The sequence below is a fragment of the Pan troglodytes genome, chromosome 10 (genome assembly GCF_028858775.2).
Source record: "Pan troglodytes isolate AG18354 chromosome 10, NHGRI_mPanTro3-v2.0_pri, whole genome shotgun sequence".
Taxonomy (NCBI): Eukaryota; Metazoa; Chordata; class Mammalia; order Primates; family Hominidae; genus Pan; species Pan troglodytes.
The window spans coordinates 72862228-72877818 of NC_072408.2; the positions used below are offsets into that span (position 1 = coordinate 72862228).

Consider the following 15591-nt stretch of genomic DNA (forward strand, 5'->3'; position numbering starts at 1 on the left):
CCAACACTCGGGGAGGCCGAGGTGGGTGGATCATTTGAGGTCAGGAGTTCGAAACCAGCCTAGCCGATATGGTGAAACCCCGTCTTTACCAAAAATACAAAAATTAGCTGGGTGTGGCGGCAAACGCCTGTACTCCTAGCTACTGAGGCCAGAGAACTGCTTGAATCCAGGAGGCAGAGGTTGCAGTGAGCCAAGATTGTGCCACTGCACTCAAGGCTGGGTGATAGAGTGAGACTCCATATCAAAAAAAAACAAAAAACAAAAAACCAAGAACAAAAAACACGAATATGAGAACTATCAGATCGCATATGTAAAATGCAACTACTCCCACTCCCTAGGAGAATGCGAAGTCTTATTGGACCCTATGATGGTTAATGTTAGGTGTCAACTTGATTGGATCGAGGGTTGCCTAGTTGGCTAGGAAAGTATTGTTTCTGGGTGTGTCTGTGAGGGTGTTGCCAGAGGAGACTGACATTTGAGTCTGTGGACTGGGAGAGGAAGACCCACCCTCAATGTCGGCTGGTATCATCCAATTGGCTGCCAGCATGGCAAAAACAAAGCAGGCAGAAGAAGGTAGGATAACTTTGCTTGCTGGGTTTTCTGGCTTCCTTCTTTTTCCCCATGTTGGATGCTTCCTCCTGCCCTTGGACTTCAGAATCCAAGTTCTTCAGCATTTGGACACTTGGACTTACGCCAGTGGTTTGCCAGGGGGCTCTTGGGCCTTTGGCCACAGACTGAAGGCAGCACTGTCGGCTCTTCTGGTTTTGAGACTTTCAAACTTGTACTGCGCCACTACTGGCTTCTTTCTTCCTCAGCGTGCAGACGGCCTACTGTGAGACTTCAACTTGTGATCAGGTGAGCCAATTCTCCCTAATAAACTTCCTTCCACTTATACATATATCCCATTAGTTCTGTCCCTCTGGAGAATGCCAATACAAACTCCATATGTGAGTACTTGGGGTGAACTCCTTCTCCTCTTCGGAATGTTACATTACACTTTCTCAGACCCCATGTGAGTAACTGACCTTAACTAGTGGACTTCAAAATACATATAAACATAAGTTTGACATTCTGAACACTTAGTCTGTGACAGGCTACACTCTGTCAGTTACTTCTCCAAAAGCAGAGTTCAGGCCTCTACAGGCCTTGGAGCTTTGAAGTCTTGTCATGACAACACTAACGTCCAACTTCTTGTGTCCAGGAACTTCAAGTGTCTTCATGGATCTCTCCTACGTTGGTCAAGCCCAAGAAACTAATCGTAAAAAGCTCAATCCTCTCCTGCTTTCATCCGAATTGGACTAGACTTTTAACAATTTGGAACTCACTCATTATATAGTTAATGTACCTCATCTATTGAGTATATTCCCTGTGAGATTTGTTCAGGTTGTTCTTCCTCTCTTTAAGCATTGTGAACCTAAGGGGAAAAAATTATCTTTGTATGGCAATAAAGTGTGTAATTCATGAAACCAGACTTTGATCATTTCCTTATTTTCACCATACATAAAACTATCACAAAAGTCAACAAGAGAACATTTTTTAAATCTATGGTAAATACTGTCAAATGCTACTGACAGATCAAGTAAGATAAGGACTGAAAAATTTACATTGGACTTGGCAATTATGTCATGATTGGTAAGCCTTACCTGATTTTCTTTTTACAGCAGTGAGGGAAAAGGCAGATTGCAGTGTCTGAGAAATGCATGAAGGATAAGGGAGTAAGATTGAGGGTTTCCTTTTATTTCACATTGCAATCACAATTATTGATTCATTCAAATGCTTGAGATGTGAGAGGCACATACTTAATAAACAGTCGGAGGAAATTAAGAGTTGGTAAGAGAGGAAGGTAAACGGCTAGCTAAAAAGAAGATATAGAAAGTCTTGAAAAAGAAAAGAAGATAAGTCAAAAGAAGATAGCAACAGAGGCCCTGATGCAAGAAAGTTGTGACATCCCAGAAGGGCAGGAAAAGCACACAACAGACGATCAGCAAATTCTGATAAAATAAGAACAGGAATCGAAACAAAAACTGACTTGATAAATAAAGGGCTTTTCAAAATCTCCTTAAGCTGAAAAGCAACTTCAGCAAAGTCTTAGGAAAAAAAAATCAATTTACAAAAATCACAAGCATTCCTATACACCAATAACAGACAAACAGAGAGCCAAATCATGAGTGAACTCCCATTCACAATTGCTGCGAAGAGAATTAAATGCCCAGGAATACAACGTACAAGGGATGTGAAAGACCTCTTCAAGGAGAACTACAAACCACTGATCAAGGAAATAAGAGGACATACACAAATGGAAAAACATTCCATGCTCATAGATACGAAGAATAAATATTGTGAAAATGGCAATACTGCCCAAAGTAACTTATAGATTCAATGCTATTCCCATCAAGCTTCCATTGACTTTCTTCACAGAATTACAGAAAACTACTTTAAATTTCATATGGAACCAAAAAAGACCCTGCATAGCCAAGACAATCCTAAGCAAAAAGAACAAAGCTAGAGGCATCATGCTACCTGACTTCAAACTATACTACAAGGCTACAGTAATCAAAACAGCATGGTACTGGTACCAAAACAGATATATAGATCAATGGAACAGAACAGAGGTCTCAGAAATAACACCACACATCTACAACCATCTGATCTTTGACAAATCTGAGAAAAACAAGCAATGGGGAAAAAATTCCCTCTTTAATAAATGGTGTTGGGAAAACTGGCTAGCCATATGCAGAAAACTGAAACTGGACCCCTTCCTTACACCTCATACAAAAATTAACTCAAGATGGATTAAAGACTTTAACATAAGACCTAAAACCATAAAAACCCTAGAAGAAAACCTAGGCAATACCATTCAGGACACAGGCATGGGCAAAGACTTCATGACTACAAACACCAAAAGCAATGGCAACCAAAGCCAAAGTATACAAATGGGATCTAATTAAACTAAAGAGCTTCTGCACAGCCAAAGAAACTATCGTCAGAGTGAACAGGCAACCCACAGAATGGGAGAAAATTTTTGCAATCCATCCATGTGACAAAGGGCTAATATCCAGAATCTACAAAAAACTTAAACAAATTTACAAGAAAAAAAAAACCCATCAAAACGTAGGCAAAGGATATGAACAGACACTTCTCAAAAGAAGACATTTATATGGTCAACAAACATATGAAAAAAAGCTCATCATCACTAGTCATTAGAGAAATGCAAATCAAAACCACAATGAGATAGATACCATTTCACGCCAGTTAGAATGGTGATCATTAAAAAGTCAGGAAACAATAGATGCCGGAGAGGATGTGGAGAAACAGAAACGCTTTTATACTCTTGGTGGGAGTGTAAATTAGTTCAACCATTGTGGAAGACAGTGTGGCAATTCCTCAAGAATCCACAACCAGAAATACCATTTGACCCAGGAATCCCATTACTGGGTATATACCCAAAGGATTATAAATCATTCTACTATAAAGACACATGCACACGTATGTTTACTGAGGCACTATTCACAATAGCAAAGACCTGGAACCAACCCAAATGCCCATCAATGATAGACTGGATAAAGAAAATGTGGCACATATACACCATGGAATACTAAACAGCCATCAAAAACGATGAGTTCATGTCCTTTGCAGGAACATGGATGAAGCTGGAAACCATCATTCTCAGCAAACTAACACAGGACAGAAAACCAAACACCACATTTTCTCACTCATAAGTGGGAGTTGAATAATGAGAGCACGTGGACACAGGGAGGGGAACATCACACACCGGGTTCTGTCAGTGGGTAGGGGGCTAGGGAAGGGACAGCATTAGAAGAAATACCTAATGTGCATGACAGGTTGATGGGTGCAGCAAACCACCATGGCACATGTATTCCTATGTAACAAACCTGCAGGTTCTGCACATGTACCCCAGAACTTAAAGTATAATAATAAAAAAATTTTTTAATTGAAATAAATAAAGGGCTTTTAATGTTTCTTAATGAGGAAGAACTAGAAATTGGTATCAGAATCTCAGAGTATAACACTTACTATATGCCCCATGGAAAAACTTAGTATATGTAAGTTCAGAGGACATATTAAATTATTCAGAAATGTTATTAAAAAGGTACTGAAGTTTTATGTCTATCAATTGTCCTTCATCTTTTTTTAATCAGACCTTCTACTGAATGTATGACATTTATTAATATATCTGTTGTTCATTTCATGAAGATATTCTTTTTCATTTTGAATCAGAGTAAGTAAGTTTCCTTCTAATTCCAATTTACCAATAATTTTACAGCAAAACGGGTGTTATGGCTGGGTATAGGGCTTATGCCTGTAGTCCCAATACCCTGGGAGGCTGAGGCTGGAGAACTGCTTGAGGCCAGGAGTTCAAGACCAGCCTGAGCAACACAGCAAGACCTTGTCTCTCCAAAAAGTTTTTAAAAATCAGCCAGGCATGGTGGCATGCGCCTGTAGTCCTAGCTACTTGGGAGGCTGAGTTGGGAGAACCCCTTGTGCTCAGGAGTTTGAGGCTGCAGTGAGCTATGATCGTACCACTGCATTCCAGCCTGCGTGACAGAGCAAGACCTTGTATCTAATAAAAAATAGGTCTGGCATGATGGCTCATACCTATAAATTCCCAGCACTTTGGGAGGCTGAGCCGGGAAGAATCACTTAGGCCCAGGAGTTCAAGACCAGCCTGGGCAATATAGAGAGACCTCATCTCCACAGAAAAATTAAAAAATTAGCCAGGCATGGTGGCGCTTGCTACTCGGAAGGCTCAAGTGGGAGGACTGCTTAAGCCCGGGAGGTTGAGGCTGCAATGAGCTGTGATCACATCACTATACTCCAGGCCTGGATGACAAAGCAAAGACTGTCTCAAAATAAAAATAAAAGTAAATATTAAAATAAAATCAATTTCAAAAGAAATGAGTGTTAACTTTTACCACCAAAAGAGTTATTCTGTACATCTTATTTGGCCTTCTAAATTATAAGCATTTTGAAAGAATGCATTTTTTTTATTCTTCCAACCTACTGACCTAGAATAACAGTAAGTACTTAGTATCTGATTGATGAATATTTATAAACAATTGATCAAATCAGAAGCAAAGGTATTTTTCAATGCCATGTACAGATACAGTCACAGTATCCCCCAAAAATCTTAAATGTCATCAAAAGTTTGCAAGGAAATCCAAATCAGCTTTCTAATAGGAAACAGTGGGATTGATGGTTAAGAATTGATGAGCTATGTGTACTTTACCTGGAAATTAACTAATTCAATGCATAAATGGAATATTAGGCTGATTCTGAAATTCATTAAATTACCTAATGAGAAAGAAAACCCTACATTCTCTAAGATCATGCTTAAATACAATAAATAGAAAAGCAGGCATCCTAGGACCAGCTGTAGAGCATGTCATTAATTGAACCAGTAACTGTACTGAAAATAGATAGAAGAACAGCAGGTAAAGGAACATTTCAGGACACCTTCTTACTTGGGATGTATTCTGAGTAACTCTGGGCATATGGTACTTTTAAGACTATAAAAATGGTATACCCATATACCACTAGGGTCTATCTGTAGAGACAACACAACAAATATTTCCCATGTCAACTATACAAAATTATATTAAAACTAAAAAGCAGCAGCTAAAATAGCTTTGGCTTATTATTCCATTTAATTATCTAACACCTTAGTTGAAAGATCATTCTAATGTATCATACTATTCTCAAAAGATAATGAGCTCATTTTTAAAATATAAATGCATGTAAAGAGAAGTAGGTCTTAATAATAAAGCTTTAAGACACCAATAAAGCTGGAAATAACTGCTTATCAAATGAAGGTCAAGAAGACAAAACACTGGATAAGTCATAAAAAACATAATCCTACAGGTTCTTCCAACCTACTTTTATCACATAAGATCTAACCATAAAATGTGTTGTGGAAAAGCTCCTCTCCTGTAAAATTTGACTTTGATGTAAAGAAAGGAACAGACTAAGAAATTGTTTTATGCATCAATCTTAACCCTGATAAGAATCTACTCATTAAACAAATAATTACTGAGTACCTATCATATGGCCAGGCATTGTTCTAGGGGATGGGGATATAGCAGGAAATGAAACAAAATTTTTGTCCTTAAAACCAATGCAATGGGATAATGCATACTGTAAATGGTCATGTATTTACATTATTTTGAACAAAAATTCACAAAACTTAAAATAGGAAATTGTCTAAAATGATGAAAATTTAGAAGCATTTTCAATTACAGTAAGAACCTTTCATTAATTGTGTACATTTAAACTTACCAATGCAAACTGATTGACCTGAATGAAGAGTATTTCTACCTCCTTTTCAGTAACTTCAGTCCCAAAGCCCTTAAATTCTTTGTAAGCTTCAAGGTAAGCACGCAGCCACTGACTCTGTAGTTCTCTATCTGGATACAGACTATAGTCTACATCACTCACACCTTTAGAAGAAAAAAAAATACACTCAAAAATTTTAAAACATAAACTCTTCCGCATACCTTAATAATCCCTAAAACCACCATTTTTTCATAAAAAATGAAAAGTTCCATTTTGGCTGGAATACTGCATGTTAAGTAAAAAGCATTTATTAAAATAATAAACCAATCATTCTGTATTTCAGCTTAAACACTAAGGCACATTACTGTTGATCACCAAACCAATTCTCATAGCTTCAATTTTTCCTCAAAGTTTATAGCTTGAACCAGCTGCATCACAAACCCAAACTATGCATTTTAGGAAGCAACCCAGGAAATTCTTAAGCATGCTGACATTTGGAGCACTACCTCAAAGTGTGGCTATAAAACTTTTCAAACCATGACTCATGGTAAGAATACTTTTTTTCTTGGAGACGGAATCTCGTTCAGTCACCCAGGCTGGAGTGCAGTGGCATGATTTCGGCTCACTGCAACCAAGAATACATTTTTTTTGAGACCTTATACATAGAACCAGCTGATACTACATTTCACAAAACAGTATTTATCCCAACAACATTTTCCAACTCTGAGATTTTGTTTCTCTTTTCCATTCCTTGCAAAAAAAAAAAGTCATTACCCCACAAATTTAACTTCATGATCTATAGTTTGGAAAATACTAACCTAGAAGACAAAGTTCATACTATCTTGCCATCCAAGGTTCTTTAGAAGTTGGTCTAAATCTACCTCACTAGTCCTATAACTCTGTAGTCTCCTTCATGAATTCTATATCCTATAAAAGTAAGTAGTTCATCTTAGAGGTTTTTCCGCTTTCCTTCTCTTTAGTTTGCACATCCAAATTCTACCTAACTCACAAGGTTTAGCTCACTTTTTTTGTCCACAAAATCATTAGAAGATCACTGGAGTTTTCTATTTCATATCCACGGCAGTGGCCGTCTATATTACTAACATGGTAATATTTTATTATATGCACAGCTAGTTCCCCTTCCATAGATGAGATACGTAAAAATATGTACAGCTTATATGTATATGATAAGCTTGGTAGTCCAAAATAACTGGAAACACCAAATTAAAATTTTTTCCCAGAGTATTTCCCAGTCTGGTAATCTGAAGTATATAAAAATATATAAATACATAAACTTACACAAATATAAATTCAACAATAAAAAATTCCTACTAGGTATAAACCATTCTGGGGTATGTTCTAATCTTTAGTTCTTAGAGCATTTCGTGTTTCTAAATAAAGAGTGATAAAATGGATTTTAAATTCTTCCCACTTACATTTAAAAAACTAGTAATTTTAATTTAAGTAATTATAAATTAATAGGGGTAAAAATGACCAACTTTTCAATATTCATAGACAAAGTCAAAAAAGGTTATTGAACTTTTTAGTGAACTAATATTCCAAAAGCCCCAGTTTACAATGGAAACAGCAAAGGCTTTTTAAATGCTTAAAAATTAGCTTCAAATCTTAGTTCTCTGTATTTTACTGTGACCTTGGTGAGTTTCTTTCTTGATATGTAAACTGCGAGTATTACATTGTAGGGCTGCTGTGGAGAAAAAAATGAGGTAAGATTTATGAAGCACCTTATGCTATGTCTGATCTCAACAGAAGCCACAATCATTATTTTTCTCCTATTACTTTTTTTTTTTTTTTTAAATGAGATGGAGTCTTGCTCTATCGCCCAGGCTGGAGTGCAGTAGCGCGATCTCGGCTCACTGCAAACTCTGCCTCCCGGGTTCACGCCATTCTCCTGCCTCAGCCTCCCAAGTAGCTGGGACTACAGGCGCCCACCACAACGCCCGGCTAATTTTTTTGTATTTTTAGTAGAAACGGGGTTTCACCGTGTTAGCCAGGATGGTCTCAATCTCCTGACCTCGTGATCCGCCCACCTCGGCCTCCCAAAGTGCTGGGATTACAGGCGTGAGCCACCGCGCCCGGCCACCTATTACTTTCTGATAGCAATTAAGGAAGAAATTTTGGTCATCTCTGCTTTCTTCCAGTGATAAATAAAAGCAAAGAAAAACGGTCAACAACACGTGGGAAAATGTTGCTCCTGCTCACGGTTTATCTACTTTAAAAAAAGAATGAAATATTCTGAAAATATCATTTCAAAGCTAAATAAGTTACTCCATTAGTTATACCTGCAAATTCATTGAAATGATTTCCAATATCATATGCCAGGTAGTTGTATCCAGAATATTCATAATCAATGAACTGTACATCACCTATGTGAGACACAAAAACAAAGACATTAAGAAATCACATATAAGATCAGAAAATCCCTATGCTATTTGTAATTAAATAGCTTCCAATATTTTGTCTCATTGTACGTGCTTGATTACATGCACTTGTGAGACAATACAGGGTAAGGGGCTGTGAATTTTATGGCAATGAGCTTTACAAAATTCAAATTATGTCTCTTGGTCAACAGCTTCTTTATAAACACTAATGTCCACTTTTTTAAAGAAAAATGAAAAGACAGTCATTCTCCAAGTTTAAGCAAAAGCAAAATAAATCCTTTGCCACATGGGGGCATCAGTTACTTAAAAATTCAAGTTTAATTAGAAACATAATTTTTATCTTTGGAAATTACTAATAATCTGTGTAATTTTAACAAAAACTTTATGATACTCCAACAGTAAACTGACAAGTTTATCTACATATGGAAATAAAATATAAACTTTTAAAGACCTGAATTCTGTAAATCTTGCAATAATGCTATACTTGCTGAGCAATGTAAGATCACTAACAAGAAGTTAGTTGCTATCATATGCTTACATTTTCCTGTAATACTACCTAACTAAGGTTTCCATATCTGAGCAGCATTAAGGTGCAATAAGGTGGTGGTTTTATCTTACAAAAAGCAAAAGTATGGTTTCTTTTAACGTTTATAAACGTGAGAAATTTTCACATAAGCTAAATAGATGCCTATTCTAAATTACTGCTACATATATAGGCATGTCATTATAACTCTCCAAAGATAATCTAGTTCTTTCATACTACTACTCAGGAACTTTTAACTTTTGAGTAATGAATATTATAAAGGATTTGCCTTAACAAAGATATAGGTCCTATATTCGAGAGAAAAAGCAAAAAAGAGAGAGAGAAACCTTAAAAAAAAAAAATCAATGTGGGTCACTGTCTTCACCAGGGATCACAAACTCAAAGGCTTACAGGGGCGTGGAGTTAAAAATGGATATATGAACAGAGATGGCTGTAAGAATATAGAAAATGTTTAACACCTGCATAGTTACACTGTCTTTTAATCATCAGGCTTAGGTAGGAGAACAAATTCCCGGTCTTTACACATTGTTATTTATTTCCCAAATAAAAACAGCTTTTGAATTATAATATGTTGATATACATTTGTAAGTTTAATTTTGGGAAGTATTTGATCATATTCAAACACAAAGAAAAACAAAATTACGTGACAAAAAATGTCATGGCAAATAGTGTTTTACATAAAAGCAAAAATGTTTTTAATATAATTGTATTTAATATATAATTCTAAACTTATTTAAATAAGTCACATCTAGAATAAGTGAGAATAATCAATGTTATAACCCAGTTATAAAAATGTAATGTGTATTATTATAATAAATATAAGATTTAAAAATATTGGTGACAATAAATCACGGCAATTCAACTACCTCAAGTATTATATATTTTTTTCTCTTTTTGTTTTTTGTAGAGACGGGGTCTTGCTATGTTGCCCAAGCTGGTATGGAACTCCTGGCCTGAAGTGATCCTCCTGCCTTGTATACTTGAATTCACAGAACATTATTCCACAAAAAGTTTTAAGAGTTAACCAAATCATTTTACTAAACTGCAGAATGGGAAGTAGAAACATGTTTTAAAGTTTCTTTTCTAGGAATCATTGGGAGTAGGAGAATGAAGACAACCATCATGATAAAATACTCACAGGCATGAAAATAAAATGAAATAAAACCATGAAGAAATCTCATTTTCAAAAATAATGACCAGGGAAATTACAAATGTCATGAAAAGGAGATACTAAGTAGTAAACTGTGATCCAAATTAAAATATTCCTACAGAGAAAAAAAATATGTAAATAATGCATGGGGGGGAAGGATGAATGGAAATAAACCAAAATGTTTAAACTATTAACAGGTGATAGACAAGTGACTTTTTTTCTTTTATTTTTTTATTTTAAAATTTATGTACGATAAGTAATAGAAATAAATTAAAGGAAAAAAGTTATTTTAAAAGAGAAGATGAATTCCCTATACAAAACTATCAGTAAAAAGACTAAAACACAATGATTTCAGAGATACCTATCCACCAGCCTTCAGAAACTCAGGATACAAGATTCACTAAGTTGTACAACTGAGCTAACCTAACAGTTTTAATATATAATTTTTTAAATCTGCAGCTGTTGATAGCTTTAGCTCCTTAAAAACAAATTCTTGTAGAGCTCATATTAACTGTTACATGCCAATAAAAATACACAGCCCAGTCCTGAAGCTTACTTTTGCCACATAAACATAAGCTTCAATTTCAATTTTCAAAATTATATTTAGAATTTGGCAAATACAGTTAAAATGGCAGGTAAAACATCCCTGCTTGTAGAGTAAATACAATTTAATTAAAGCATAGCACATTTTAACAAAAGTTAAAATCTGTTTCACTATGAAAATTTTAGCAATGACTTTTTGTAGTAACATTAATTAATTAAAACTAGCCTTTATTTTTAAATGCTATGTTGAGTTTATAAATAATGAAATTTTAAAAATAAGAAAATGAAGCTAACAAGATACAGATGAGGCTGTTACCAGGCTCCGTGCATGTGAACAAGTGATGCGATAAACCTCCAGTCAGTGCGTTTAAGAAGCACGGGGTGCGCCGCCACATGGCAGCAACAATGGCATACCTAATCTGTAGCAGATGAAGAAAATTTGGCAAACTCACATTGTACAAGACACAAAGCTTAAAAGGAAAAAAATTTAAAAAAAAAATCTGCATTAACTATTCTTTTTCAAACTATTGCAAACAAAGTGGAACTCAACCTTAAATTTAATCTTCTGCAACAAAGTAAAATTTAAAAAGCCAACTTCCCTTAGTTAGGGTGCCAGAAAAATCAAATTACTGGAAAATGCTTTCCTAACAACAGAAAATATACTTTTTCCTTCTATAAATTTAACTTCTGATTTCTAAAATTTCGCTTTATTTAAACAAATATCCACATCAGCATTAATAATTAACTAGCTCATATAGCATGATCATCTTCTCAGTTCTTTAAGACATGAATTTTTAATTGGGGTTTCAAGGATGAAAAGACAATTAGAATATTCCCTAAAATTTTATGTGTATGTGTACTTTCTTAGGAAGAGATTCTCAATTTTTCAGATTCTCAAGGGACCCCTGACCTTTAAAAAGTAAAGAACTACTACTTTAAGGGCTAGGTGTGTTATTTTATTTATCTTTATGTAATTATCACAATGACAAGCACATAATGGGTAAAGTATATGATTAATGGATAAAACTACAATTTGAATTTTCCAAACCTACATTTTGTCTTTTATTACTTTATTTCTTGCATATCTTTATCAGAGTAATCAAATCCCCACACTACTGGTTAAACTGTTCAAATCTTAGTATACTAAAAATACTCTGCCAATTTTTAAAGTACTTTAAAACTAAAAAATAATAATGTATTACCCAAGGCTATATAATTATCACATGACATGTTTGTCTGAATTCCTTTATTTTGTTGTTAGGAGAAAGGAATAAAAATGAAAAGCAAAATAGTCAATATGAGAACCTGAAAAATCTTTCCAACTCACCCTACTTGCTCTGCAATGTTAGGCAGGTTCGAAGAGAACAATACGAAAAGTAACTATAATCCTACTAATGTTAGCAAAATGTTTTCTATTTTATACAGAAAAAGACAGGGAGTATTCTAGTCTGAAACACTTTCCCTTTAATCTTCACGCTGGTGTCCTGTAGTACTCTGTACCCCTTCACCAGAGCACTCATCATTCTAAATGTAAGTATCTGTTCAGTGATTGGACTCCTCCACTACAAGATACACAGCCTCCTGGAGGGGCACTAGGGTCCCTTTCCTCTTTTATCCTGCAATCCACAGAGCAATCCCTAGGACACAGGAAATATTTAAATGCTAGTAGAAAAAATGAAGTTTGCAGAAAATGCTGACACACAATAACACATTTGCTGGGGGAGGGGAAAAGACAAAAAACCATGAAAAACTAAAGAAAAAAGTGTGGTGTTTCTGACATTTTTATTCAAGTACAAGACTGAACACAGTGGGCCAGAATGCATGAATGAAAAAACAAACAAACAAACTAGTACCTATATTAGGTCACTCTTTCTTCATAACTTCAGGTTTTTACAGTTCATTTAAGTTTTTTATTATCTGACTTACAGATATTTTATTTTCTGCTAACTAGTGGTTGAGAATACAAATTAAAACAGAGTTAAAAATTAAACTACATTTAAAAACACCACCCTAGAAAACATAGTTTACCAAACACAAAAATCAATTTGTATTTATTTAAATTTTTAAAAAGTACCAACGAAAAAACTCTTCTCAGTCATTAAAACATGAGTAACATGACAACTACAAAGCTTTCTCAGGAGTAATAATAGAGTGGATAAGATTTAGAGCCAAACAAGTGACTATGGGGACTCACCCATTTTCTATTTATATTGTATAGAACTCTTAAAACAAAGCAAAATAAAACAAAACCTGATTTACTCTTTAATTCCCAGAAAAAGCTTTCCTTTTCTTCCACTCATTTGTATTTCCTTAAACAGCTGTAAATCAGCTTCTTGTATTTTGCTGACAGAGAAAATAAACAGTGATTGCCATTACTGAAATTTAAAGTTAAATATTAGGTATTTACATGAGCTTTTATGAAGAAATGGGGACAGGAGGAGAAATGAAAGTCACCAAAAGTCATGAGACCAATAAACATTCTGAGAGAACATCAAGACATGAGATAGAAATCTCAACAGCTTTAGTAATTTCTTGATGTCAGTAGTTAAATGATTAGTTGAAATTAAAATATTAGATTTGAAGTTAGTCATAGGCAATATTACAATTTATTCTGCTTAATATAAAGTCTATTAAATTAATGATTGATTTAAAAGATGACTGATAATTCCTATAGTTCTAGAGCAAGAACCGCTGCTTTTGGTTTCCTTATTATATATCAAATTCTATCACCATATCATTAAGTATTCTTTTCTTACCTTTTCAGGATGTCATTTCACTGAAGGCAAGGAATGGGCCGCTGCTTACCAATCACCTAATTCCTGGCACTAACTTTTCAAAAATCTTGACAGCTACCATCAACTTCAGAAAGGAAGCTCACTCTTCTCCCATGTCCTGAGTCCTGTCAACTGACATGGTGAGAGCAGGCAGAGGCAAAATTTCTTCCCGTGATGCCTATCAGTTCCAATAACATTCGCATGTAAAAATGCCTACAAACTGCAGGGTGCTCATAGTATGTGTGCCTTGTGTGTAAATATGTTATGTATACATATGCTCATATATATATATACACACATTTGTAATTCTAAATTAATCTCTCAAGTTATAGTTAAGATAGAAACTGAAAGTTGCACTTAAACTGAATTGTCACATAATATCTATCTGTTAATTAAGTCCTATAACTACCTACTAGTAGTTATAGGACTTAACTACCTACTATCTAGCCTATAGTAACCATTTTTCATTTTTTCAGAATCAGGTATATTTTGTAAAACAAATGCTATAAACATAATACAGGGTTGGCAAACCATGTACCTTCAGCCCAAATCCAATCCACCACCTATTTTTGGAAATAAAGTTTTATTGGAACACAGCTCACTCATGTATTGTCTATGGCTGTGTTCATGCCTCAACACACAGCTGAAATGTTGCAATGGAGACTATCCAGCCCACAATGCCTAAAAGTTGTACTACATAGCCCCTTACAGAAAATGTTTGCCAACCCCTATGTTAGTATAATAGCTACAACTAAGAGCTGCTAAGTCCTTGGTCCAGTGCTATATATTTTATATGCATGATCTAAAATCTTGTCAGCATCCATCTGAAGTAGATATTGTCTCTAAGTTACAAATAAAGCAAACTAAAGTTCTAGACTATCAATAGTACAAAAACTGCCTCAGAATCTGTTAAACATAAAATTTCTAAGCCTATCTATAAAAATTATTTTGTAATTGGTCATGGGTGGGGACAAGAAATCCAAATTTTTTCCCAAGTACCATAGGTGATTCTGATGTAAACTGTCAAGAACAGTCTGTGTTTACATAAAGACATAAAGAGATAAAACAAAATGTCTAATACTACTTATTTCTGTAAGTAACTGGGTAGGGATCTAAACTCGAATGTGTTTAGTTCCAAAATCTATACTCTTTCTGACTTCTCTTGATAGTAACTAAGCTATAAATATATCTGCTTTTAAGAGTTAGAGATTTTCTAGTACAAAATCTAAGTTACTATGGTTTAAACATATATGTACAGACATCAAGATAATCCAGTATAAATTTATGAAGTTTGCCTAAAATTTGTACTTCTGAGAAATTAAGGGTCTGAAACATACTGCAGACAAATACTGAGCTTGATGATTCCAAGGCCAGTCCCCTGGCTTTCATCTTATTACGTTTTATCTATTGGTATCTCAAAGTTGGGTACACAATAATGAAACCTGGAGCTCAAGTCATATGAATGACTTAAGAAGTAATAAAAAATCAAACATGTTTGTGAATATGCAGCTTAATCATTTATTCTATATGGAAATTATCTTAATCTCAAAAGACTCAACATGGCATTTATATGCTATAATAAGGCAACTAAAGAAGGTAAATAACTGCAGTCTATATCTTTAATTAACCTTTTCAAAATTGCTGCCATAAGTGTTAATGCTATGCTACAATCTCAAATATATAAAATTTCTTCCTGTGATGCCTACCAGTTCCAATAACATTCACATGTAAAAATGCCTACAAATTGCAGGGTGCTCATAGTATGTGTGCCTTGTGTATAAATATGTTACTTATACATATACCCATATACATACACATTTTAATTCTAAATTAATCTAAATTAATCTCTCAAGTTATAGTTAAGATAGAAACTAAAAGTTCCACTTTTAG

At 34.7% G+C, this 15591-nt stretch overlaps 1 protein-coding gene across 2 annotated transcripts in view; it reads right to left on the reverse strand.

Moving 5' to 3' along the window:
• Positions 1-15591, reverse strand: part of ETNK1 (ethanolamine kinase 1) — a 65509-nt gene that overhangs the window by 10707 nt on the left and 39211 nt on the right. Inside the window, exons 5-6 of one of the 2 annotated variants that reach the window (XM_009425734.5) lie at positions 8592-8675; positions 6295-6455 (exon numbers count right to left, since the gene is read on the reverse strand). In XM_009425734.5, coding sequence (XP_009424009.1) covers positions 6295-6455; positions 8592-8675 — 245 coding nt within the window. The remainder of the gene's footprint in view (positions 1-6294; positions 6456-8591; positions 8676-15591) is intronic. The other variant, XM_016923813.4, reaches the window with a different exon arrangement.